The 26825-nt window shown below is 40.3% G+C and overlaps 1 protein-coding gene across 1 annotated transcript; it reads right to left on the reverse strand.

Annotated features, from left to right (window-relative positions):
- idi1 (isopentenyl-diphosphate delta isomerase 1) lies at positions 1–26239 on the reverse strand. The gene is made up of 5 exons (XM_079805999.1): positions 25891–26239; positions 25237–25409; positions 24477–24569; positions 11410–11540; positions 1–1974 (listed from the first exon to the last, which is right to left on the reverse strand). The coding sequence occupies exons 1-5, from the start codon at positions 26001–26003 to the stop codon at positions 1657–1659; spliced, it is 828 nt and encodes a 275-aa protein (XP_079662125.1). The 5' UTR covers positions 26004–26239; the 3' UTR covers positions 1–1656.
- Positions 26240–26825: the final 586 nt, after the last annotated feature.

The raw sequence follows: 26825 nt of genomic DNA on the forward strand, positions 1-26825 counted from the left end.
GACTACTAATAATACACTTGAGAAGTAACTTATCCTGCACCGTTTGTCTGATGGATGTTAAAGGAACACTTTTTTTTTTTTTTTAATAGGTCGATTTTCCAACTCCCCTAGAGTTAAACAGTTGATTTTTACCGTTTTCGAATCCATTCAGACGATCTCTGGATCTGGCGGTAGCACTTTTAGCATAGCTTAGCATAGATAATTAAATCTGATTAGACCGTTAGCGTCTGGCTCAAAAAATGACCAAAGAGTTTCAATATGATTCCTATTAAAAACTTGACTCTTCTGTAGTTACATCGTGAACTAAGACCGACGGAAAATGAAATGATGCGATTTTCTAGACCAATTTGGCTAGGAACTATACTCTCATTCCTGCGTAATAATCAAGGAACTTTGCTGTTGTACCATGAGTGCACCGGCGCAATGATATTACGGAGCGCCTGAAAATAGTCCCAAGCACACTCTCTGTGTAAGGAGGTTGTCACGTTGGATATGTGGACAGAAGTTAGCCTTTTTTCAGGCGCTGCGTAATATCATTGCGCCGCTGCACTCATGGTACGGCAGTTCCTTGATTATTACAAATTAAATGAGCCTATTTAAAAAAAAGGTGGAGTGTTCCTTTAAAGAGTTGTGCTTTTACTTTTAGTAAATGATCAAATGCAACTACCGTATTTTCCGGACTATAAGTCGCACTTTTCTTCATAGTTTGGCTGGTCTTGTGATTTATAGTCAGGTGTGACTTATATATCAAAATTAATTCATACTGATTTCAGCCATAAATAAATTATAAATGTTAGCTAGATTGTGTTCATTACCTGTCTAACGATGTATGTTTATGCTGAAATATAATAAAATAATGGTTTCTGTTTTTTAAAACACGTCGCGTGTCGTTATCAGTCATTACATGTAGTGAGTTGGCTCGCGTGATTTGTGTTTCCCCTTCAGAACTTCCGTTAAGGGAGCATCGATGCACCCTGGGTTTTGCTGTGCATTGTGGGACTTTTTAGGGAGCGAACATTTCAGGTGCACTGGAAGGATTCTGAAATTGAGACAGCCCTTAAAATGGCCGACTCCCTGATCAGTGCCCTGACTACTGAACTAGGGAGCTGATTGAGACTTTTTAATTTAAAAATCTTATCAACCCCAAAATTATGGATATCACAATACTTACATTTTATATATTTGTTTTATATATTGAGAGGGAAATATAAGGGATGCATGGATGGATATACAATTTTCCATATTTATTTTCTAAAAATTGTGTAATGAATGAGCTGAAATAAACGAGACTATGAGAAACCAAATTTTATTTTACTTCTCTAAAAAGTACTTTACATAATTGTAAACCTCTTCATGAGCCCTGATAGTTATATCTACACAGTCTCTGATATGAAACTAGGCACGTTACACAAATGAAAACAGTGTTTGTTAGAAATCCTTCCTTAAATCCTCTGACATTAAACGCTCAGTGATCTGGTAGCAGTGTGAAATGTAAGGGGATTAAAGTTCTAATCTAGAACTTAAATGCTAAATAAAACTCACTGCTTGTGCAAACATTAACAAACAAAGACAAGCCCTTTATCAGTGTCCAGTGTTTATCGGTGTGATGTGTGGCCTATTAACCGTTTAAGTGTCCATTAGTAACCAAGTCCTTGCTTACATGCGGTGGATCCTGTCATGGTCGATGAACTGTTTGAGATTATGGAGGTTGTCCCACCACTTGAAGAGGAAGGTTTCAGCGATGAGGCTGAACCAGGGCGTCACATCCAGCTCTTTCCTCTTGGCTTTCTCCAGGATCTCCTTCAGCTCCTCTTTGGACACGTAGCAGTGGCTCTGGATCTCATTGGGGTCTGGATTCAGATCCACGTCTTTCTGCATGAAGAGGATGTAGTCGATCTCATGCTCGCCCCAAACGCCGTCTGACTGGGCTTTGTAGTGGATGCGGGTCAGGTAGGTCATCTCTTCCGGAGGCACCTAAGATAAGCAGATTAGGCGTAAATGTAGTGTGATTTTTCGATACTGAAATATCTGAAACACTTCCAATACTCACACTCATCTCTCCGACTGTGAGTGACACACAAACCCACCTCCCCTCAATCGTTTAATTTGCTCCGAATTGATATTTGTTGGTGTTAAAGGGCTTGAATTTCGCCATGGGATTGAAAATATTGCGCATCATTTTACTCATTCATGCAGATTTTGTGCTCACACCTAAAGTGCGCGCACATAAAGCCGCCTCTCAGCACTAAATTGATTTCTTCTTCGCTGCTTATTGCGCTTAAACAGTCAAATACATACAAAATGTCAAAATGTCGCTCTTGGTGAGTATTCATGTAAACACAAAGTCAGTTCTGTTTTAAGTGAACGTAAACAGTTGATGTGTAACAGTATAATGGATCCGTGCGTCAGGTCTTAAAGTCACAGCAGCCTAATAAACCTGCTGCCAAATTATGAGATCATTTTAAAAATATCTATATGACAGTTTTCCCAGATGGTATCAATGTCAAAATTGTGCACGCCCAGTTAAAGGACAACTCCGGTGAAAAAACTAACCTAGGGGTAATTAACACATGGTTACTGAGTAGATCGTTCTCTGGGATGTGTTTTCATGAAAATCGAATGTAAAGAGTTTTATCTCTAAAAACAGATTAGCTTATAACGCTAATCTATGGGGCATAGTATAAGTAAAGTTAAATTGCTAGTTAATAACACTAACAAGGCTAAAAATAGCCTCACACTAACACGGTAACATAATGAGGGTCCCTACATGCAAACCGAAGCATTGAAAACTTTGTAAGTGTACAAACAGTTTAATAAGAAGATACTTTATAAAGACAGTACATTACGCGTATACAGACAGGAGCCATCTTGGAAAACAACATGGTCTCGACATGTCGAGCCACGAACGCTGTGCTAAGTGATGAACTGTGACTTGGAATCTCATATGGTCCGTTGTTTCCGGAAGAAAGCACTGAACGCAACAGAAAAAAAAAAACTAGAGACTAGTGCCTCCAAAGGATACACACTAAAGAGATGGCGGATTATTCAACCGTGACTCGACTTGTCCAGACTGTTTTCCAAGATGGCTCCTGTCTGTATACGCGTAATGTACTGTCTTTATAAAGTATCTTCTTATTAAACTTTTTGTACACTTACAAAGTTCTCAATGCTTCGGTTTGCATGTAGGGACCCTCATTATGCTACCGTGTTAGTGTGAGGCTATTTTATATATATTTTATCTATTTTGGTATTAACTAGCGATTTAACTGTACTTACTCTATGCCCCATATACTAGCATTATAAACTAATCTGTTTTTAGAGATAAAACTCTTTACATACGATTTTCATGAAAACGCATCCCAGACTCGAGAACGATCTACTCGGTAACCATGTGTTAATTACCCCTAGGTTCATTTTTCACCGGAGTTGTCCTTTAAGGACACAGAGGGCAACAGGTTTATTAGGATGCTGTCACTTTAAGAGCTACTGCATGTATCCAATATACTCATTTTATACTATGTCTGTCTGAATACTAGATTCTGATTGGCTGGAAGTTATGCAATAAAACAGTTTAATGCACAGGAGATCACGCTGCTCACACAAAAACATCCAGGCGCACAGAAACTAAAATAATTCAATTATTAATATAAGTAATAAAATAGTGTTGCTACTGAATCTCTTCATTATATTTCTCAGCAACGAGGGTGTTACATCGCTATTTTGAAGTTATTAAACTCATGCAGATTCATTGTGTATATAGAGAGACGCTGAACAGATGCAGGTACAGCTCATGTTTCTCAATAATTCATTCAAATAAAGGATACAATTCATTCAAATAAATGTAATCTTATGTGCAGGATGCTAGATCTCACGAGCCTTAACTGATGAAAGTAAAAGCCATTTTAACTCTTCTGGGGCCTATACCATGAAGCCGGTTTAGCTGGCTAGCCAGATATGTTTAAGCTTAGTTTGTGCCAATCCTGGGTTTTAGGTACCATTAAAGTGTCTTGGCTTTTAGCAGTGTTTATCTCCATAGTAACTTACGCTGCACAGTTAACCTGCTCCAGGGCAGGTAGGGCTGCAGCTATCGATTCTTTTTGTAATCGATTAATCTAGCACTTAATCGATCGATTAATCGATTAATCGGGTACATTTTTCCCCGTGTTTTTAAACAACCAAAACAAATAATGCATAACGAAAATGAAGGAAAAGCAATTTAATTTATTAATATGCACAACAGGTTTCATGCTGTAATCTAGCGCTGACATCAAAGTAAATATCTTTTATGTAGATTTCTACACCTGCAGCATTTACCATTAGGCTACTAACAAATAAAATATAATTTCTGGGGTGAGCCTATTTGCTATGGTAACCTAGCAACCTGTGTGTGTGTGTGTGTGTGTGTGTGTGAGAGGCTTCATTGCAGTTTGGTACAGCAGAAATACATACATTCATTTTTAATAGAGCGCTGCATTTGGCTTGCATCACTTGCATTGCGGTGCATTTTAGGTGAAGCATCCGTTTGAAAAATCGCGTCACAACATCACGTCCCGGTGAATACAGTGAACGCTGAAATTATTGTTGCGTGGCTACATAAAAGTTTAAGCATATGTGATGCATTGCCACGATTGGTCTGACTGGCGCGAGAAAGAGAGAGAGAGAAAGAGAGAGAGAGAGAGGAGGGTGCGTGTGTGTGTGTGTGTGTGTTACTGATTTTCTACTATCAGTTCTGCGCTGCTCTCCGCGCGCGATCTTCACGCGAAAAGAGGTCTGCCTTCAGGGCGCGCGCTCGTTGTCAAAGACGCGACGCGGCTCGGCTCTCCGTGTCACAGAAAAAAGCTGAGCACTGAACGGATAAGTTTTCCGTATTGTTGTTTTTGAATAGTGCACAATCGCTTCAATGTTCAAACTGGCAAGGCTTTAAAAGCATTTACTTGACAAACTTTATGAGGATGAAAGTGAAAGCGATCTGGCTTCGGGGCTTGCGCGAGCCGCGCGCGCGCGTGTGTGGCAGCTATAAGAACGGTAATCAACTTACATAAACTGTGTAAAACACGCAGTTACTATAGTGATTCTGGGCATCTAGAATCTGAACTAAATTCAAAATGTATCACGCGCTATGGTGTGCTTCCTGAACATTGAACAGCGGTCCGTGTGAATCAGATCCTGCGCGTATAGTGCGCGTCATAGGAATTTAACGAGGCTTCGAGGCAGAATTTTTGCCTCGAGGAATTTTTGTAATCGAGTAACTCGATGAATCGTTTCAGCCCTAAGGGCAGGTTATGTTCTGGATAAGAGATCTAAAACTGAAATTGGACCAATCAGCTGTGAGCTAAGTGACACACCTCTGATGAAAGTCACTCCCCAGTTTCTACTCCAAATGAAAGGTCACTACATAGCAAATGGTTTTAAAAGACTAAAGCGTCTGGCTTTTAACAATGCTTATTCATAATAATAATTTTTAATTATTTAGATATCATTTATGTAATTATTATACCCTTAATCAATTACATATGTCTCATTTTAGTTAATCAATCATTAATAGGCACTTTTGTTAAAATTAATATAAATAGCCTATATAAAAGCTCATACAAATAAGCTTAAAAATCAATAAATAAAGCTATAAAAATGACTACATGTGAGCTAAAATGTTCAGTTCTCTATATATCAACTAAACTAACTTCATAACTTTTACTTGCATTGACGTATAAGATTTTTCTTTAAGTTGTCCTCTTTCATGGACAGCTCTTTTCTTCTTGCTGTGTAAATTTGTTTAAATTCGTAATATTTTTCAATCATGTAATATTCTGCAGAAGAGAGAAGTGAATCTCAGTTTCATCATGGTACAGGCCCCTGGTCAAATATTGCAAAGCAAACATCAATAACAGCTTTAAGTTGTCAATGCTGGCAAATGACCATGGTATAAGCGGGATAATCCCCGGGTAGTTGTGCATTAAACTATTTTAATGCACTTCATGGAGGTGCTTCGCGTCGGGCGGTTCTTTGCCTCCACGTCATGCATTAAAGGGGTGGTAAACCACGATTTCACTATTCTAACTTTAGCTAGCGTGTAATGTTGCTGCTTGAGCATAAACAACATCTGCAAAGTTACAACGTTCAAAGTTTAAAGCAAAGGGAGATATTTGCTTTTAAAGAAATCAGTTTCTAAGAACTACAGCAAACGGCCAGTAGGCGACTACACACATTCCTCCAGGGTTGGTGACATCAACAGGCTCAATATTTACATAAACCCCTCCTCCGAGAATATTAAATAAGGGGGGGTGAGGCCATTTTGTATTGCGGTGCTGTTGTGGTATAAGTTAGTTAGGCTGGAGTGTTGTTGCCGCAATGCCGACGAAACGCTGTTATATTCATCCGGATTGCAGGTCTGGGGTACTTGCTCTGTTCAGCCTTCATAGGGACGGGGGTGCGTTGCAGAGCGTTTAACATACAGCATGTTATATGCACGTGTGTTTGAGTCAGCGGGGAATCAGGCGCGCGCAGGGCTCCCTGCAGCACATCTAACAGAGGAAAACATCCACCGTCTTTGCGATTTCAATGCCAGATTTGCACAACGTCAGCTGCGTGAAAAAAACACTGCCGGTGCGTGGATGCACGACGCGCGCGCTGCACATTTCACGGAGGACAACACAAACTTCCACAAACTTCGCAAGTTCAATACAGGATATGCACAACGGCTTGTCCTGAAAGCTGGATTTACAAACAGAAGCTGTTTACGGGCCACAACCTGTAAGTCTGATTTATTTTTCATCGATGTGTTTTCCTGTAATAGGTTGTAGCAAGGAAGTAAACAGATGACAACGCTGTTCTGCAAACCAGTCTGTTAAATGCTCATTCATACTTAAAGGGGTGGGGAAACACTCAGTTTCAGTCAGTCTCATGTCAATCTTGAGTACCTATAGAGTAGCATTGCATCCTGCATATCTCCGAAAAGTCTTCATTTTTATTATAATTATAAAAGGAAGATGCGCTGTTCCGAGTCTTTCCGAAAAAAGCCGTGCGGCTGGGGGCGTATCGTGTGGGCGGAGCTAAAGAATGTTGAGCGCGCGCCGCTGTTACTGTGTTGAGTGCGTCTGAAAGCTGCGTCATCCCTAAAAGCGGGAAAAAACTTTATTCAACATAAAAAATGGCTTTTAATCAGATACAGCCATACATCTATGATCCGGAATCAGACCCAGAGGCTGAAGTTGAACAGGAGCAGCAGCAAAAACGGCTAGAGCAGGACATCTCTATGTGGTATAAGTTACACTAACTATATAATATGCTTAGCGGCTTGTGTTATTTACACATTTATACTTTAATTATATCGTGTGTGTGTGTGTGTGTGTGTTTACGCGTGGTTTGTGTAGACATGATTTGTAGTAAGCGGACTGGTTTTGCGCGTCAGGCTAGTGTTTACATAGAAAGACATGGAATAGTAGCGCAATTGAATGAAGAAGCGCGCTTATTTAGTTCAACATATTTCCCCATTCTTTGTGTATTGTTGTTTGCTCCATTGATCAATACGTGGTCATGTTTGGGCTACTTGATGGGCATAGGCAAAAACAGACATTTGAAGCAGTCTTACTCACTGCCTGCGGTTCCAACGTTGGGACCTTTATCGTTGGGACCGCTCCATCCTTCAGTATTAGGCGATTTGAAAATCCGGAAAAGCAAACTCCATCCACTTTTGCCTTAACGCGGGGTTATTTGGCTACGAGCCAGCGCTTTGATGGGCGTAGCCTATTGCTTTCACGCGCTCTCTCTCTCTCTCTCTCTCTCGCGCGCGCTCTTCCGGTGGAATTGTCCGTACGGCCCATACAAGGAAATTCCGCCCTGTTGACGTCAAGCGGACCCATGATCGAAAAAAACTTTCCGAAACTTATGACTAACAGGAAGTACTAATTTTGGCAAAGAAATACTCCCATCAAACGTCCACCTTAGCTTTTGAAACTGTGTCCATGTTTAGCATGGGAATCCAAGTCTTTAACAGTGCAAAAAGATCAGTATGCATGAAACAGCATTTCACCCCCCCTTTAACCTTATCCGACGAACACCTAACGTTACAAACACTAACGTTAAAATCTCAACAGCGAACCTGACATTAGTGTAAATGATTCTTTGATTAGAGCTTTTATGTATTGTTTATCTACAGGCATGCTAAACATGGTTCTGTGTGTGATTTGGCTAACTTACTAGTTAAAGCCAGTGCTTAGTGTTCGTTTTGGGTTAGTTCTTGCGACAGATATTTGGCTATAATCGTTCTAAAAATACAAAAGTTAAAGTGCCATTCAGTAGCGATCATTATAGATCCGCAGTCTTTACTCTTGAGGACTGAACAGGTTCTGCTTGATCATCTTCACTCAAATGTTCTAGGTCTGATCCGGGCTCATATGGTTTTATTGACGCCGACCAAAGCACAGCCTCCAGGTAAGGGGCGTGACGTTTCCGACAACCGTGCACTGCGGTTAGCGAATCAGAACACACTAGGCCAGCTAACCAATCAGAGCCCACTGCGTATTTTTGAGGGACTGGCTTCATACAACCCGGAAAGCATCAGACCGTTTTACAAGGAGGGACAGAGCAGTGTAGGATAAAGGTCAAATATATGAAAAATAAGGCAATTATTTTTAAAACGAAGCATGAACACATGTTACAGTGCACCCCACAAACACAGTCAATGTGTTTTACCACCCCTTTAAGGGATCGCATGTTGTTAAGACTCGTATGGCTTAATATAACATAAATTATGTCTCTTACTGAAATATGTAGTAGAAAACCCATGAAAGATCTACGTTATTTTAAAAAAGCCATTATATATTTGGACAATGGGCGGTGCCATTTTGTTTGCATTCTAGGTTGATGACGTAGAATGGTTGCATTCGGCAATCAACTGGCGCTACCCGTAGCTATTTTTACCACAACACACCTCGAAAAATGTTTGTAATTGCATTTAAAACACACTCAAACTAACACGTGCACAAACACTCGTTCTGTATGATTTATAAGCATTTTGAAAAGTGAGGACATGGGGAACGTCCTCATATTTCACCCTCTTTTTGTAATACCTATGTCATACCCATGTCATTATACACTTGTGTCCTGATATTTCACAAAAACATGCCCACACACATCTGACAGACTGCTCTGTCTCAATCGAGATGTGTTATGGGCTGCCCTCGTCAGTCTCCACGACAGGGGCTGAATCTGAAATCGCCCCCTAAAACCTCAATCACTATTCCCTACGTTATCCACTAATACAGTTCACTTGATGAGTGAATGAAAACGAGTGAGTGAATTCGGACCGCTGTTGTGTGTACATCAGCTGTACACTCTTTATATCAGTGCAATGTGGGATTGAATGAGTGCACTCAATAACGTCCGCTATGGTCTGGACACCACTACAAATGGCTGTCCCCTCAAACAACGCCCTATTTGAGGGTATATTTCGGATTCAGCCAGGGAGAGTGCTGGCCTGCCGAATCGGAACCAGGTGACAAACTAGGCAAGTCAACCTCGTGTATAACATTACAGCTGATTGAGCATGTGTGTGCGCGGATGTGTGTGTGTGTGAGCGCACACCGATATATTGGTGTGTCTGTGTGTGTAGAGAGAGAGGGTTTGTGTGCATGTGTGTTTTAAATGCAATTACAAAGCAATTGATGGGTTTTGTTTAACCCTTTAAGACCTAAGGGTATTTTTACAATTAATTTTCCGCCTGGTGTTATTTACTAAAAAAGCTTGTAAAACATCAACCCTGTTGTGCACAGACAATTGACACACCTCTTTTTTTTCAAGACAAGTTGCTCTGTCAGTATATTTGTGTTGCATTGATGTCACCTGAATGTAAAATAAGTTATGGGACCATAAAGACAAATGAAAACATAAAACGGAAATTGAATCACTCAAATATTTATTGAAAACACACACAAATAAATAAAAGCTAAGCATATTTCCTCTGGAAAACAGTTTGTTCAAGTCTTTAGAGTCCTGGAACTCAGGAATAAACATGATAACTTATACAGAACCAAAACTATTTACATTTTTCCAAAAAAAGTCCAGGCGCTTTTGGCCTCTTTGGATTTTGGATATTTACTGGTGCCAAGCCTCAAAACAGTTCCTATCAGGAACTTCTCCTCAAACTTTCTCCTCAAACTTTCTCCACAAAACTACTAAAAACTGCAGCGCGTCTCTCTCTCTCTATCCTCAACACTAGCCGTGCGTCTCTCTCTCTTCACAATAAAAGAGCTGTGGTTCATGCGTAATGACGCACACCAACGTGGATGACGGATCAGCCTGTCATTGGTCAAACCCTCATCCAAAATGGCAGCTAGCATCGCGCTAGCGGCAAAAATGACGGAAAATGTATAAATTATGGACATCAAGTGGATATATCTTGGATGTAAGCGTTTTGATTTATTGCTGAACAACTCCAAAAAGATGCACATGTTCCAGGCTGGATAGAAAACCTTCTGTAAAGGCTACAAAGACACCAAAGACACCCCCGTGATGGCTAGCTCGTTAGCTTTCTGCTGGAAAAAACGGTAAGAAAATCGATAAAAGTTTCATGAAATAATATAGATATTTATCGGAGGTGCCGTGTGACGTCGTGGGCGATGCCGTCGGGCTCTGAGGGTTAACTCTGAAACATTTTTCGAGGTGTGTTGTGGTAAAAATAGCTACGGGTAGCGCCAGTTGATTGCCGAGTGCAACCATTCTACGTCATCAACCTAGAATGCAAATAAAATGGCACCGCCCATTGTCCAAATTTATAACGGATTTTTTAAATAACGTAGATCTTTCATGGGTTTTCTACTACATATTTCAGTAAGAGACAATTTATGTTATATTGAGCCATTCAAGTCTTAACACCATGGGATCCTTTAAAATCGTTTAATGTACAGCTAGCTGTGGATTATCTCTTACCTGCACACATGCGTTTTCTATCTCAACTGTTTATGTTCACTTTACGAGGACACTCGCCAATATGGGAATTTCTAAGTGCAAGATGACTTGAAAGAGTTCAATTCAGTATTCACATACTGTCTGAGATGCTAATTTCTGGGTGCACAATTCGGATGTTTGCGCACAGAAAACTTTCCCACAAAGCAAGAGTTCTCTTTCGCTAAATATTTCAATTGGCAAGGCTTAAACTTTCGTGACGATGCAATGCTGGCCGTCATCTTTTCAGAGAGCCGTTCATGTTCAAGTTCTCACAATATTGCTTTGCTAGAATTCATAAAAATGTTACCGACCGTTTGGCGATTGTGACACCGTTTCACATACTTGCCAACGCAGATTTTTACTCTCATTTGTCACTTGGCGAGTGTTAATTCTAGGCCCTGTCTGTACATGCCGCTGTTATGCGATTAAATAATGCTGTGGAAAAAAATTTCTCAGTATCCGTACCTGATTCATGGGAATGCCGAGCTCAGCTTGGAGGCGTCTCTGTGCGGCGCGGCGGACCCCGATGGTGTCCTGCTCCTCCAGTTCACTGGCAGTGTGCAGCGGGTGACTACAGCAAGTGTTGGTAAAACAGCCTGGGAAAGCATATCAAATAAAAGCATATCATAACAGGTAGAGATGCTCCGATCAGCATTTTTGGGGCCGATCACCGATTACCGTTCACCAAGTTCATGATCTGCCGATTGCCGATCACTGCCGATCACAGAATGGCAATCTTTTATCTATAATCTTGCAGAGTTTGCACCATTTGTAGAAATGAAACAAACTCTAAATTAACTGAGTCAAGATCGTGAAGAACCACCAAGTGTTTATTTTAGAAAATGAGATAACTTAGGGCTACTGTAGGCCATCTTTCCCAAATAAATGTATATAATAAATGTATATAATTATCTCACCTAAATATTTGATCATGCAGTGCATTTTTGTTTTTAAAAACAATTTTTCAGGTAGGTCTAACATTAGTATTGAGGTAAGAAATAAAGACATTTAATAAGAAATCAAATGTAAATTAATATTGGTCTTCCCTGAATACCATAAATTAGTTTAATCCTTACACTTAAGGTTGCAAAAGTTAGTCATTCAAGCGCAGTGAGTGTCATAAAGGTTCATCAAACACAAGACAAAGAGAAACTCAGAGACAGGAGCAGTTTATTCGACAGCTGTCACTTTAACCTCTTAACTGTCACCGTCCCACAGGTGGGACGCCTGGTGCTCTTTTTTGATCGCCTTTTTTTCATATCATATATTTAAGTAATTATCACAAATTAGGTATCATTTGAAAGCTTACAAACTCAAAATTCATCCTGTGAAAAACGTTTTGAAATCGGACATTGTGTTGCCATGGAAACGTTACTCTAAATTATTCTAGTGGGCTCCTCCCCTAGTGGGCGCTGTCATGTTTCATATTACAACAATTATTTTAACTACTTTATATTCAAAATCTTTTCCAATCTTGACAAAACGCATATTGTCGGAAAGGTCTGAGTCTCAAGGGTCCATATTTGGTGACTGTTTTGTGATGGAAGTAATATTTGGACAGAAATTTACAGGAAAATGCATCAAAACAACAATAAATGGAATTTGAATGACACCCGGTGGCTATTTTTGGTACAGCACCCTAAACAAAATCTCATGGGGACTTCAATTTTTGTGATATCAACTTCAAATTTGGAACACAAATTGGTTAGACATATGGCTAATTTTAGAGTAAATTCTTTTTTGTAAAATATATATTTTATATGAAATAAAAAATATTTAGTACAGTATTTTTCATTTACAGTAAATTTAAACTTCCATAACTATTTCATACTTTCATATTTCGAATTGCTTTCACTTCAGCAATAATCTGCAGAATGTCGTCTTTAAAACGAGACCAAACTTTGGTCTATATTCCAAAGCATTCTTGAATTACAGCCCTTTAAGTTTGGATAGTGCATTTTCATGTGTATTCTAAAAAGGGGGGTGACAGTTAAAGGGTTAAGAGCGAACACGGATACGGTTACAGCTGCACAAACGCTCACTCGCGAGTCACGACGGGGTTTACGTGCACACTCGTCAAGACGGTAATTTAATACATACATTTGTGTGTATCTGACCATTTCAGCGCAATTTGTACTCGCAAGCTTTTTGTGAGATGGCCTGTGTGTGTGTGTGTGTGTGTGTGTGTGTCTCTCTCTAGACCGTGCACGCGAGTGCTGAGCGGTTTGAACACTGGCAAGACTTAAAAATAAATGCAAATGATAAACTTTAGTGACGATGCGACACTGCCTCGATTGTGCAAAGTGGCAAATCCTGTGTCAACTGAGCAGCTCGATTTTAGTGCAGATGCGATGCGCTGATGTGAAGCCATTTGAGCATTATGAAAGGGAGAGAGAGAGCGCGCGCACGCGGTGATTCACGCGCGCTGTTTGTGAACTTATGTCCCACAGAAAGTTTTCAAATGACTGCGTAAGTTATTTAATATAGAAATATGAATTGTACCTCACCTTCAGCATGATAATTATTTTACCCGCACTGGAAAGAGAATGAGACGGTGTCGCTGCATATCATGCCCTCGCTCTCACGGCAGGCGCGGTTTTTATGTGTCGTCAGCATGCGATCGGTTCATGAGATCGGCCTTTTTGGAGACCGCCGATCAATCATCCCAAAGCGATGATCGACCGATCGAGATCGGTTGCCGATCAATCGGAGCACCCATAATAAGAGGGCAACCTGTCACTCACATGAGATCCACCTATAGCAAACCAAAACCATCTAATCAATAGAGTGGTGCAGCGATGACAACCAATTCGCCACTGGTTACCTTGAGATTTTCAAACATGTAACATTGTTCTAAGTGAATGAATATGAAAGTGCAGCATATGTAAAGTTGTCTTTTAAACTAATAGTGCTTCAAACAAGTCGCAATGCGTTTTGTTGTGCCGTCACGACGGAACATTAGCATATTGCCCGTCCACTTATTGTGCGCGCGCACGCCGCGCAGAGACCATGGAAACCTTAAACCTCCTCAAACACTGCAGCTGACACTGATAGCATCATGTCGAGAAGAAGCTGTGCTCTACAGTGTGTTTATTGTGTAAGTATTGTGTAGGTCTCTGGCTAACTGACGTTATTACTGTCTTACTGAAATACTACTGTAAATCTACATGTAAACCTGTTGTTGTAGACCTCCAAAACTACATTAGGAAACTTTAAAATAGCATAATATGGGCACTTTATATAACGGCACAAACACCAGTAAATTGACACGGGCAAACCATAGTAAATCACCTTCCATAATTGGGGCACTTTATATAACGGCTAGGGATGGAACGATTACCGGTTTCACGATAAACCACGATAAAATTTAGTGACGGTTAGTAATATCGTGTAAAATTTAATTATCATTAAAACTGCGTGTGATTATCACGATTGTGAAAACTCGCGGTAAATCTTGTCCAGTCTGGTGCAGCGCAACGCTGTTTTTTTGAATGAGAAGAAATGGCAGAAGGCAGTGACAGCACTCGGGGGATTGTTCAGCCTCTAAAAGGACCAAATCTGAGGTGTGGTCATATTTTGGCTTTTACAAAAGTCCTGAGGGAAACTTAATCGAAGATGGTCACCCTGTCTATAGAACATGCCAGAATAAAGTCGCTGTAATAGAGGAAACACTTCACATCTGCGAACGCAAGGCAAGAGGACTTTGACCTCAATACCAAAACTACGTCTGGCGGTTTAACTTATTATAGTCTTCTCAAAAGCCATCGGTTATAATCGTGTTGCGCATTATAACCAACCACACGCGTTTCTAATAATCAGAGGCGTTCAGATTAGCCAGAGTTGTCGAGCACGCTCTCACTCACTGAAAACGTGCGATGTACGCAGGAGATTCATTCATCATACACAGGGTTCTTGCAGGTTTCAGAAAGTCAAATTTAAGACCTTTTTAAGACATTTTAAGACCATAAAGATTGAAATTTAAGACCTATACGATGCATTACCAAAATTATTTAAATCAAAGAAATAATAAAAAAAGCAATGACATTAGTAACCCTCCACAGCCAACAACGGCCAAAACCTTTGGCATGCCCAAAACCTTAGGCCCAAAATGAAAATAGGCTAAAACAAACTTGCCCTCAAATAGAATAGATTACAAAACAGCATATTAATAGCCTAATAGAGATTGAACAGGGGATGCACTAGGGAGATAGGATAAACTAGGGATGCACGATTTGGGGAAGATATCTAATTGAGATTATTCTGGTTAAAATGCAAAAAAGTATTATTATTATTTTTTTTTTTTACAAATGAAAAGTGTATGCATATGGGTCAAAGACGAAACAGGGTTTTTCAAGCATCAAAAAAATAAATGTGTAATACAGCTTTAAATTTAGTTTTTTCCTGTACATTAGAATGTGTCCTGTTTAATTTTATATTTTCTTTAGCAAAAAATAATGACTATCACACATTTTTTACCATGATTTACAGAAGACACCCACTAAAATGTCATTCAGTGTAACAATATTTATGTATCAGAAAATCTTATTAGGCATATTTAAAACAGGAATCATTTGATGGCATATTAAAAGAATTTTTAAATCTTTATACTTTGCCACTATCCTTCAAACCACTAGGTTTACCTATTTGCCAGCAAGAAGTTTTTGTAAGGAAGTGAAAATCATTTAAAATATAATAAAACATTTTGTATGATCACATTATTTCATATATTTGAATGATTACAGGTTAGAATAAGTATATTGTTTAATTTTTTACATAAATATATCTGTTACACTGAATGAAAAAAGCATTACCCTGAATGACGAAATTCTACTTCAGCTTATATTGCAGGCCATAAGCTGGCCATCTATATCAAAAAGTGAGCTTGACCAGTAAAGTTAATCACAATTATTCACAACATCTACTTATTTTTAAAAAGTTCTAAATATAAATGTTTTTTTGGCATTTCACTGAATGACGTGCGGTTTTGTAACTTAGATACCACACCATGAAAAGGTGGAATTATCAAATATTAAAGAGCAATGAATTCACTTTTCTGCTGCACCACATGGTCTTTAGGGGGCCTTTTGATGATGTCACAGACTGTCGAATGACTATCTGTTTTTTATATGATTTCAGAATGGCTTCTTGATCCTGTTACACTGAATGATCTCTTACAAACTGGATTTTCGGGACAAAAGTCCCCTGGTTATTTAAATACTTAAAAAAATAAGTAAGACATAGTCCTTTTAATATAACACAGCCAACACATATTTGAAAATGCCAAGAAAACAAATATATTTTTTTACTTGTTATTTTATACATTTATTTAAAGATGTAATGGCAAAATCAAAGTCCGGACCATTACGCTGAATGACAATTTTACACTTTGGAACATTATTTCCCCTAAATGTTGACATTTTATTTTGACAAAAGTTATTTGAAATAGTAAAGTAGACAGTTTACTTGCATTTAACATGTTTTTTATGTATATAAAATGACTTTTGTAAACATAATTTGATGCGGACACCAAAATTGTGACGTCTCGTCTTTGACCCATATACATTTCTTAAAGTCTATGTATTTAATATGAAATATGAGCCTCTTACGCATCCACTGTGGGGGAACAACTGTACATTGGAGAAAAACATATGGGTTGTCATATAAATTTATTTAGAGAGAAGTATTATTTTTCATATTTGTTACCCAAACTTTTATTCATACTGGAAGCCAGAGGGCGCCCTCGAGCAGAAACTCCTCATTTCCCTCAGAGAAGTAATCCTTAGCCCTAATGTGAAGCAAGCGATGTAGGATAGACTGAAGATAGAAACGCTTTGACTGATGAAACGAAGACAATAAACACGACTGTATCAAGCTATGGTGTATTTGAGTTCTTCAAGCCTTCACTATTGTCATAATAATAAGGTATGCAGTGCTGATTGAGTGCAGACTTTATCACTGTTTAGAATAATATAAAACAATGCTTGTCTGCCTCATTCTGTCCAGAAAAATACAACGTTATTAAATGTAGACGTATTTTGCGGGCAGGTAATTGCATTTATCACGGGATTTGTAGTTTTATCACCGAGTACGTGTACCAACAACACCCCCAGAAAGAACTACAACACACCGAACGAACGCTCTGAGGGCGGCGGAGCAAAGACTCTAGAGCTCCACTTTGAGCTCCGCTTTCGCGATTCGATACTTTTTTGCCACAGTGTAACGTTAATAACTTTCTGCAGCCAGCATTTCTGGAAATGAACGAGAACACTTTTTTTAAGACCTAACTAAATTAAATTTAAGACCTCGGGTGAAAATCTGGCCGTTTTTAAGACGTTTTAAGGCCTTAAATTTAAAAAAAATTATTTTAGACATTTTAAGACTTTTTAAGACCCCGCGGGAATCCTGCATACAGTGGTTGACTGTTTTTGTTCTATTTCAGCAGCGAAAATAGTTTCAAACAAACACAGCAGAACCACAGCGCATCTGATATGACCATAGACCGTAAAAAAATATGGACGACGCGACTTCATTGACTTCCGCTGACCAAAGTTGAAGCTTTCATAGGCCCGCTCACGGCGCTGACATCTTGGGACCGAGTCTGCGCAGTAGCGATCTCGGGACCGGAGTTGCGCAGTAGAGAACAGGAAGTAGAGGCGCGATTATCAAAAGCCCGCCCACACTCTCGCAGATGCAGAACAATTCATTATGTTGGTGTGAAATAAACAGTTATGGAAGTGTAGAAATTAAAGCTAAAGCTCCAATCTCCTCCCAAAAATCCAGAAAAAAGTCTGTTAGTGCCTCAGTGACAAGTTCACTCAGAGAAGCCGTCAATCTCAGCTGTCAATCATGACGTCACACCCCCCGTTTTTATAGCATCAAATAACTCACTAAAACTAAACTTATTTAAAAAACGAACACTTGAAATGAAATTATTGTAATAAAAACTGCCTAAAATGACAGAAACCATCTTTAGGAAACAATTATTTGAAGTGTAATTAAATTGTTTAGTGTGTCTCGCGCCCATTCAAATACATGGAGAGGCGGGGTTTAGGAGCTATACTGGGACCGGCCACCGGGGGGCGATCGAGGCGCGAAAGCTTCAATTTCTGACTGGAGCACTACAGGCTTGGATATGACTGGCATAAAGTTGGCTTTACGTTCGAGATGCGTGAATTTAGGGACCGTCTCTAAAGTTACATACAAGATTATTCACGTGTCTAACTTCTATAGCATTTGAAGAGAATAACTTACAGTCACAAAACCAGCTGTAAAGTGTTCATCTAGGTGTCAGGTATTTTTGATATTTAATCAAATAAAATATGGATATGCATTATTTCACAAGGATACTGTTTGGGCTCGTACACAAAATATGCTCGATTTAAATGTGTTATAGCTGATAGAACACTGATGAGAATATTGCTTGAGAATATATTTACAGAGATAATATTAGAGATTATATTTACACCAAATTATTATTATTTATGCGTTATGCGTTTCTATTGACGACGGCCATTATAAGGAAGGAAATCCCACAGAATAGAATCTAGCTTAAAAAAAGTGCTTAGAGCTGCTTGATTTATTTGTTGTTTGTTGATTTTCAAATATAAAACTTGTTGAAAGTGTGTGCATCTGTTCTTTTTTTAACACTTTCATGTCATTTGAAGAAAACCGTGCTAATATTGATAACGTGATAATTTGGGTCACTATAATCGTGATGTGAAATTTCCGTACCGTTTCATCCCTAATAACGGCAGAAACACCAGTAAATTGACACGGGCAAACCTTAGTAAATCACCTTCCATGATTCATTTTAACACTCTCCAACAAACTTCAACAATGGACATGCAATAAGGTCAGCCGCAAAAATAACCCTGTCCACGTCTTTTCAGAGCAAAATTTTCACTGCGTGTCTTTAGTAAATCCTGACAGTCGTTTTTTAATGCCAAAAGAGGGTTTGAGCTGGTGCAAGCTGTTAGGCCGGCTACACACTGATGTAGATGCTGCTGCTAGGTGACATAGTGGAAGAACTATACTTCATGTTAAACATAAATATATAGCCTACTGATACAGCAAAGACAAAGTCGCCAGTATTGATTGACAGCAAAATAGGCTACAGAATATTTTGTTCTATATTGACAGGTACAATATTTGAACATCGATAATTATTTTAATTTTTTTAAGAATTACAATTATATCTGCATTTATGTCAAAACCTAGAGACTTTCAAACATCAAAATGTCATTTATTAATATGTATTCGTGTCAAAATGACATATAAACATCTTTTCCTATTCTATTTTGCCTGGAAACACTTCCAATACACTTGCGTGTCGCGTGAAAAATAGGCGTCGGTTCTATTTCTAGCATAGAGACTAGGCTTGCTACGATATTCTGTGTTGCCGCTGTTACCGGTGTTCAGACTCAACACCGCTTACATCACTTGCCCACCGTGGCACCGCCCCACCATCGTTTTTTTTTTTTTTAAATCCTAATAAAATAATTTAGTTCAGTTAGAGAACAGACAATACAAATTAAAACTGAACGTGTCTGCTTAATAAAGCATGACCTGACCGTGAGTCTCGGCAGGAGTCATTCATCAGATTTCATTCATCATAGAGTGAGGAGCTGGCTGAGATGATCGCGGAAGATTTGGTTTCAAAGCGAAACGTAAAAGCGCCTATTTAAGGGAGTTTGTCATTTGTTTTGTTGTTGTGTTTTTCATATAAAATAATAGGCTAATGAACCCACAATTCAAGCAACCCGCCACCGAATTGGCGCCAATTCAAAACCGAAAGTAAAATGTGCACGGCCACACAGAGCGCGCATTGTTTACTTTGAGTCTGACACTCTGAGATGACGCAATTTTTGCCCCACGCACCCTCGCGCTCGTTCGTTCGGACCATGGTGCGGACGCGTCGAGTATAAACAAGGGTTCACGGACGAATTGTCATTCATTCATGGAGTGCGTCTCACACATAGACCGATCAATGCCTGATCAGTGCCCTGACTACTAGGGAACTGTTGAGACACACCCATGGCCTCACAGAGCGCGCATTTACGGACGAACTTCATTCATGGTCTCACAGAGCGCGCATTTACGGACGAACTTCATTCATGGCCTCACAGAGCGCGCATTTACGGACGAACTTCATTCATGGCCTCACAGAACGCGCATTTACGGACGAACTTCATTCATGGCCTCACAGAACGCGCATTTACGGACGAACTTCATTCATGGCCTCACAGAACGCGCATTTACGGACGAACTTCATTCATTGCCTCACAGAGCGCGCATTTACGGACAAACTTCATTCATGGCCTCACAGAGCGCGCATTTACGGACGAACTTCATTCATGGCCTCACAGAACGCGCATTTACGGACGAACTTCATTCATGGCCTCACAGAACGCGCATTTACGGACGAACTTCATTCATGGCCTCACAGAACGCGCATTTACGGACGAACTTCATTCATGGTCTCACAGAACGTGCATTTACGGACGAACTTCATTCATGGCCTCACAGAACGCGCATTTACGGACGAACTTCATTCATGGCCTCACAGAACGCGCATTTACGGACGAACTTCATTCATGGCCTCACAGAGCGCGCATTTACGGACGAACTTCATTCATGGCCTCACAGAACGCGCATTTACGGACGAACTTCATTCATGGCCTCACAGAACGCGCATTTACGGACGAACTTCATTCATGGCCTCACAGAACGCGCATTTACGGACGAACTTCATTCATTGCCTCACAGAACGCGCATTTACGGACGAACTTCATTCATTGCCTCACAGAGCGCGCATTTACGGACGAACTTCATTCATTGCCTCACAGAGCGCGCATTTACGGATGAACTTCATTCATTGCCTCACAGAGCGCGCATTTACGGATGAACTTCATTCATTGCCTCACAGAGCGCGCATTTACGGATGAACTTCATTCATTGCCTCACAGAGCGCGCATTTACGGATGAACTTCATTCATGGCCTCACAGAGCGCGCATTTACGGATGAACTTCATTCATGGCCTCACAGAGCGCGCATTTACGGATGAACTTCATTCATTGCCTCACAGAGCGCGCATTTACGGATGAACTTCATTCATTGCCTCACAGAGCGCGCATTTACGGATGAACTTCATTCATTGCCTCACAGAGCGCGCATTTACGGATGAACTTCATTCATTGCCTCACAGAGCGCGCATTTACGGATGAACTTCATTCATTGCCTCACAGAGCGCGCATTTACGGATGAACTTCATTCATTGCCTCACAGAGCGCGCATTTACGGATGAACTTCATTCATTGCCTCACAGAGCGCGCATTTACGGATGAACTTCATTCATGGCCTCACAGAGCGCGCATTTACGGACGAACTTCATTCATTGCCTCACAGAGCGCGCATTTACGGACGAACTTCATTCATGGCCTCACAGAGCGCGCATTTACGGATGAACTTCATTCATGGTCTCACAGAGCGCGCATTTACGGATGAACTTCATTCATGGCCTCACAGAGCGCGCATTTACGGACGAACTTCATTCATGGCCTCACAGAGCGCGCATTTACGGACGAACTTCATTCATGGTCTCACAGAGCGCGCATTTACGGACGAACTTCATTCATGGCCTCACAGAGCGCGCATTTACGGACGAACTTCATTCATGGCCTCACAGAACGCGCATTTACGGACGAACTTCATTCATGGCCTCACAGAACGCGCATTTACGGACGAACTTCATTCATGGCCTCACAGAACGCGCATTTACGGACGAACTTCATTCATTGCCTCACAGAGCGCGCATTTACGGACAAACTTCATTCATGGCCTCACAGAGCGCGCATTTACGGACGAACTTCATTCATGGCCTCACAGAACGCGCATTTACGGACGAACTTCATTCATGGCCTCACAGAACGCGCATTTACGGACGAACTTCATTCATGGCCTCACAGAACGCGCATTTACGGACGAACTTCATTCATGGTCTCACAGAACGTGCATTTACGGACGAACTTCATTCATGGCCTCACAGAACGCGCATTTACGGACGAACTTCATTCATGGCCTCACAGAACGCGCATTTACGGACGAACTTCATTCATGGCCTCACAGAGCGCGCATTTACGGACGAACTTCATTCATGGCCTCACAGAACGCGCATTTACGGACGAACTTCATTCATGGCCTCACAGAACGCGCATTTACGGACGAACTTCATTCATGGCCTCACAGAACGCGCATTTACGGACGAACTTCATTCATTGCCTCACAGAACGCGCATTTACGGACGAACTTCATTCATTGCCTCACAGAGCGCGCATTTACGGACGAACTTCATTCATTGCCTCACAGAGCGCGCATTTACGGATGAACTTCATTCATTGCCTCACAGAGCGCGCATTTACGGATGAACTTCATTCATTGCCTCACAGAGCGCGCATTTACGGATGAACTTCATTCATTGCCTCACAGAGCGCGCATTTACGGATGAACTTCATTCATGGCCTCACAGAGCGCGCATTTACGGATGAACTTCATTCATGGCCTCACAGAGCGCGCATTTACGGATGAACTTCATTCATTGCCTCACAGAGCGCGCATTTACGGATGAACTTCATTCATTGCCTCACAGAGCGCGCATTTACGGATGAACTTCATTCATTGCCTCACAGAGCGCGCATTTACGGATGAACTTCATTCATTGCCTCACAGAGCGCGCATTTACGGATGAACTTCATTCATTGCCTCACAGAGCGCGCATTTACGGATGAACTTCATTCATTGCCTCACAGAGCGCGCATTTACGGATGAACTTCATTCATTGCCTCACAGAGCGCGCATTTACGGATGAACTTCATTCATGGCCTCACAGAGCGCGCATTTACGGACGAACTTCATTCATTGCCTCACAGAGCGCGCATTTACGGACGAACTTCATTCATGGCCTCACAGAGCGCGCATTTACGGATGAACTTCATTCATGGTCTCACAGAGCGCGCATTTACGGATGAACTTCATTCATGGCCTCACAGAGCGCGCATTTACGGACGAACTTCATTCATGGTCTCACAGAGCGCGCATTTACGGATGAACTTCATTCATGGTCTCACAGAGCGCGCATTTACGGATGAACTTCATTCATGGCCTCACAGAGTGCGCATTTACGGACGAACTTCATTCATGGTCTCACATTTACAGACGAGCTGTCATTCACAGTGTGTGCGCGCACTGGTGCATTTTCAGTTCAGTTTTCAGTTGCGGTCGTGTATGTTACTTTCGGTTAGATAGAGTTAGTGATTTACAAGCCCCCGCCGGTGATACCGGTATTACCGGTGTTGTCACATGTCGATTAACCGGTGGGAAAATGTCCTCACCGTCACATCCCTAATAGAGACAGAACGACACACGTCATAATGTGAAGACCACGCCCACCAGGGGGGAAAACAATCAAACCGTCTCCATTGACTTTATATTGCGGGAGGCTGCCTCCTTGTCATTTCAGACTTATAACAAAAATCTGAACAATATATAAAAGCTGATATGTGACAAAGTGTACAGCAAACAAGCTAAACAAAACCCAGAACCAAAAACCAAAAACTTTTTACAAGCTGTTGACCCAAAAAAACGAGCGTTTAAGGACAAAAAAAGTGGATTCAGGCCATTGAGACAGAGCGCGCAGGTCATATTACACTGAGAACTACGGCGACTAGAGGGGAACGCGATCAGCGACAGGAAATATAATATATAAAACGGACATTTGGATATTTGACTTAACAGTGACAAAATGTTTACTGCACACATAGGTATACTGAGACATACTGAGAGTCAGGATCCCAAAATTTACCCATTCTTCCTGCTGAAGCTTCACTTCGTATTGCCTGTATCCACTTTTATCTTCTTAAACGCTCGTTTTTTGGGTCGACAGCTTATAAAAATGTACTTCTGTGTTTTTTAGCATTTTTGCTGTACACTTTGTCACATATCAGCTTTTAGACATTGTTCTGTTTTTTGTTATAAGTCCGAAATGACAAGGAGGCAGCCTCACGCAATGCAAAGTCAATGGAGAGCGTTGGATTGTCCCCCCCCCCCGGTGTGGGCGTGGCCTAAATACGCTCTGTCTCTATGCATGTCCGCCCGTGTCACGCAGGCAGTGTGCAAGCTCTGACCTGTTAACATGGGAGCCAAAATAAAAACGGACACGCCACGCAGCCGAGAAGCTCACGCCACGCTTGCAGTGTGTAGCCGGCCTTAGTAAATCTGGCCCTAAGCATCTATAGACTGAACACATAACACGCATGTGCATGACGTCACTGTTTTCACAAATCCCTTTTGTGGTTTACAGGGAGAAGATAACGGTATAGCTTTCAAACACTTGCACTTTGAAACAAGTTGTGTTGTCAGGTCCGCAAAACGCTGTTGTCCTGTAAATGAACGGCCAAAGTTTTCCTGTTTTTAGTTGAAAACGGAGTTGAGCAAACGCCACCATAATAGCATAAAAGTAATATTAACAAAGACGCACCTGGAAAAGTGATTTTTGCATTGGATCTCTGCTGAAGGAGAAGCTTTTCCTCGCTGTTAAACAGGAAAACACTGAACGCTCGATGCAATAATCCTGAAGAAGCAAATAAGGAATGTAATTAGTGACTATGCATTTAAAACAAGAAAATAAGATCAGTTTTACAACCTGCCAAATGTGGTTTTATCCACCACACAGACAATACAATATAGTCGGTGTAATACATATGTTATACCTCACCTTGAATGAGGAAATCACTTAAATCATAAGACACTTGATGCATTACTTGTTTTGAGTATATGACACAAACAATGGCTCCAAAACTATTTAGACACCCGTCATGCTCAAAATGTATAGTTGCATTATGCCGGTATACATTGTACGATTTTGGGCTGATCAATGTGACCTGGCGCTAAAACTTAAAACTACTTACCTCAAGCTACATTTGCAAAATTAGCTTGCATCGTAGTAGCCTACGATTCAATGGGTGTCATCATCGTTGTAAAGTCTACATAGCCTACATGTCAAACCCAAGTTTATTAGACCAGTGCAGTGTGATTTCTAATGATCTTATAGGATTGCCGAAATCCCACAGTCTTTAGTTGCATTAGATAGCAAATGATGGTGGCAAACAAATGATGCAAAGGCATTTGTCAGAATCTACCAGAATGTAATATGATTTTAAAAGTGTGTCTGAAGTTTTGAAACACTTTTTGGGCATGCGTGGTATAATCAACATTAAGATCTCATGCACATACATTACCTTTATCAATGTTGGAGTTGAGATGGCAGTTTTTCTTGCTGTCAGCTCCGATCTTTTTGTCATTGTCATCGATCAGGATGCACATCTCTGCCAGCAGCTGGACCTGCTTTTCATCCAGATTATCCATGTTAATCTCCGGCATCCTTACAGGTGCACTGAGCCGTCTGACCTGACTGCATACACACACACACACACACACACACACACACACACACACACACACACACACACACACACACACACACACACACAAATAACATTCATTATGGTTAACATACAGAACGTCATTTTTTTAAAGATTGAATTTATTTTTTTAAAGAAATATAATTAGGTAACAACATACATAAAAAGGTATTAAATAAATAATAATAAAAAAAACAACACTTAAACATTAGAAAATGTCACATACTTAACGGCTAAATGTCATAAGCGTATAATAATAAAAAGAAAACTGCAGAATAAAATTAAACAAAGTAAACATACCTAATAATAATAATAAAAAATGATACTTAAATCGTTATTACAATAAAAAAAATAAGCAAAAACTAGTTTAGCGGTGTGCTAAAAGCTCGCGACACGTTATTTAGGCCCTGTAAGATCAGCAGCTCATAACGTGCTTTATGTAAATTATATTTTAGTGTATTCTGCACTCACCTGGGAAGATGTTGAGCAGGTAAATGAAGAGTTTCTGCTCCTGCCGCGGGTTTATTTACTCTCGCGAGTAGCGCAGCAGCTGATCTGCGCCCCGCCCACAACCACCGCACCATGAGCGCGCACACCGCACAGACCAATCACACTCCAGCACACTACAAACACGCCATCACACCACACAACCTATATACACCCGCTCTACAACTCGGCAGTAACGCAACGCTTCACACACTCACACTGCTAAAGTGATAAAGCTCGAACTGTCGTTATAACGCGCGAGTCACACATAAAGCACACGAACAATGCTAAAGGAAACGATCACTGCTCAGCTCTGACGACACACTGATTCCCCGCCCATAGATGAGCGTTTATGCCGAAGATTTTGATTGGTTGTTGGGAATGAAGCCGTCTTCGGATTGGTGTATATTGAGCTAGGATCTCTTCCGGGTTTGCTTGACGGCAGGAAAAGCCTGACAATCAAACAAGCAAGACATTAAATGACATTAAACGAAACTAAATAAATTCTTTTGGATATAAGATTAAATACAATAATGTAACGTTTAACTGTTGGAAATATCAGCACACATTTTAAGACACGATTGTCAAAAGTGTTATTATCAATTCATATTGTTGTCATCGTCATTGCTATTATTATTAGTATTATTAATTATTATTGTTTAACATATTTTTTTTTTTACATGCAAGTCATTTAACATGTAAATTGTTTAATGTCAAATATTTTGGACATAACAATATAACGTTTAACAGTTACACTGGATATATATATATATATATATATATATATATATATATATATATATATATATATATATATATATATATATATATATATATATATATATATATATATAATTAATCTTTTTAATCGTTTAATTAATCTCAACATTATTGTAAAACCCTTTATAATAATAATAACC

Source organism: Gobio gobio (genome assembly GCF_949357685.1).
Source record: "Gobio gobio genome assembly, chromosome: 23".
NCBI lineage: Eukaryota > Metazoa > Chordata > Actinopteri > Cypriniformes > Gobionidae > Gobio > Gobio gobio.

Bases quoted from the DNA above. Each gene is read 5' to 3' on its own strand.
- idi1 (XM_079805999.1), bottom strand. From the start codon at position 26,003: ATGGTGCGGTGGTTGTGGGCGGGGCGCAGATCAGCTGCTGCGCTACTC. The intron at 24,570-25,236 runs GTAATGTATGTG...TTGCTTCTTCAG, and splicing joins CAACTCCAACATTGATAAAG to GATTATTGCATCGAGCGTTC. The intron at 11,541-24,476 runs GTGCGTCTTTGT...ATGCTTTCCCAG, and splicing joins TGCAAAAATCACTTTTCCAG to GCTGTTTTACCAACACTTGC.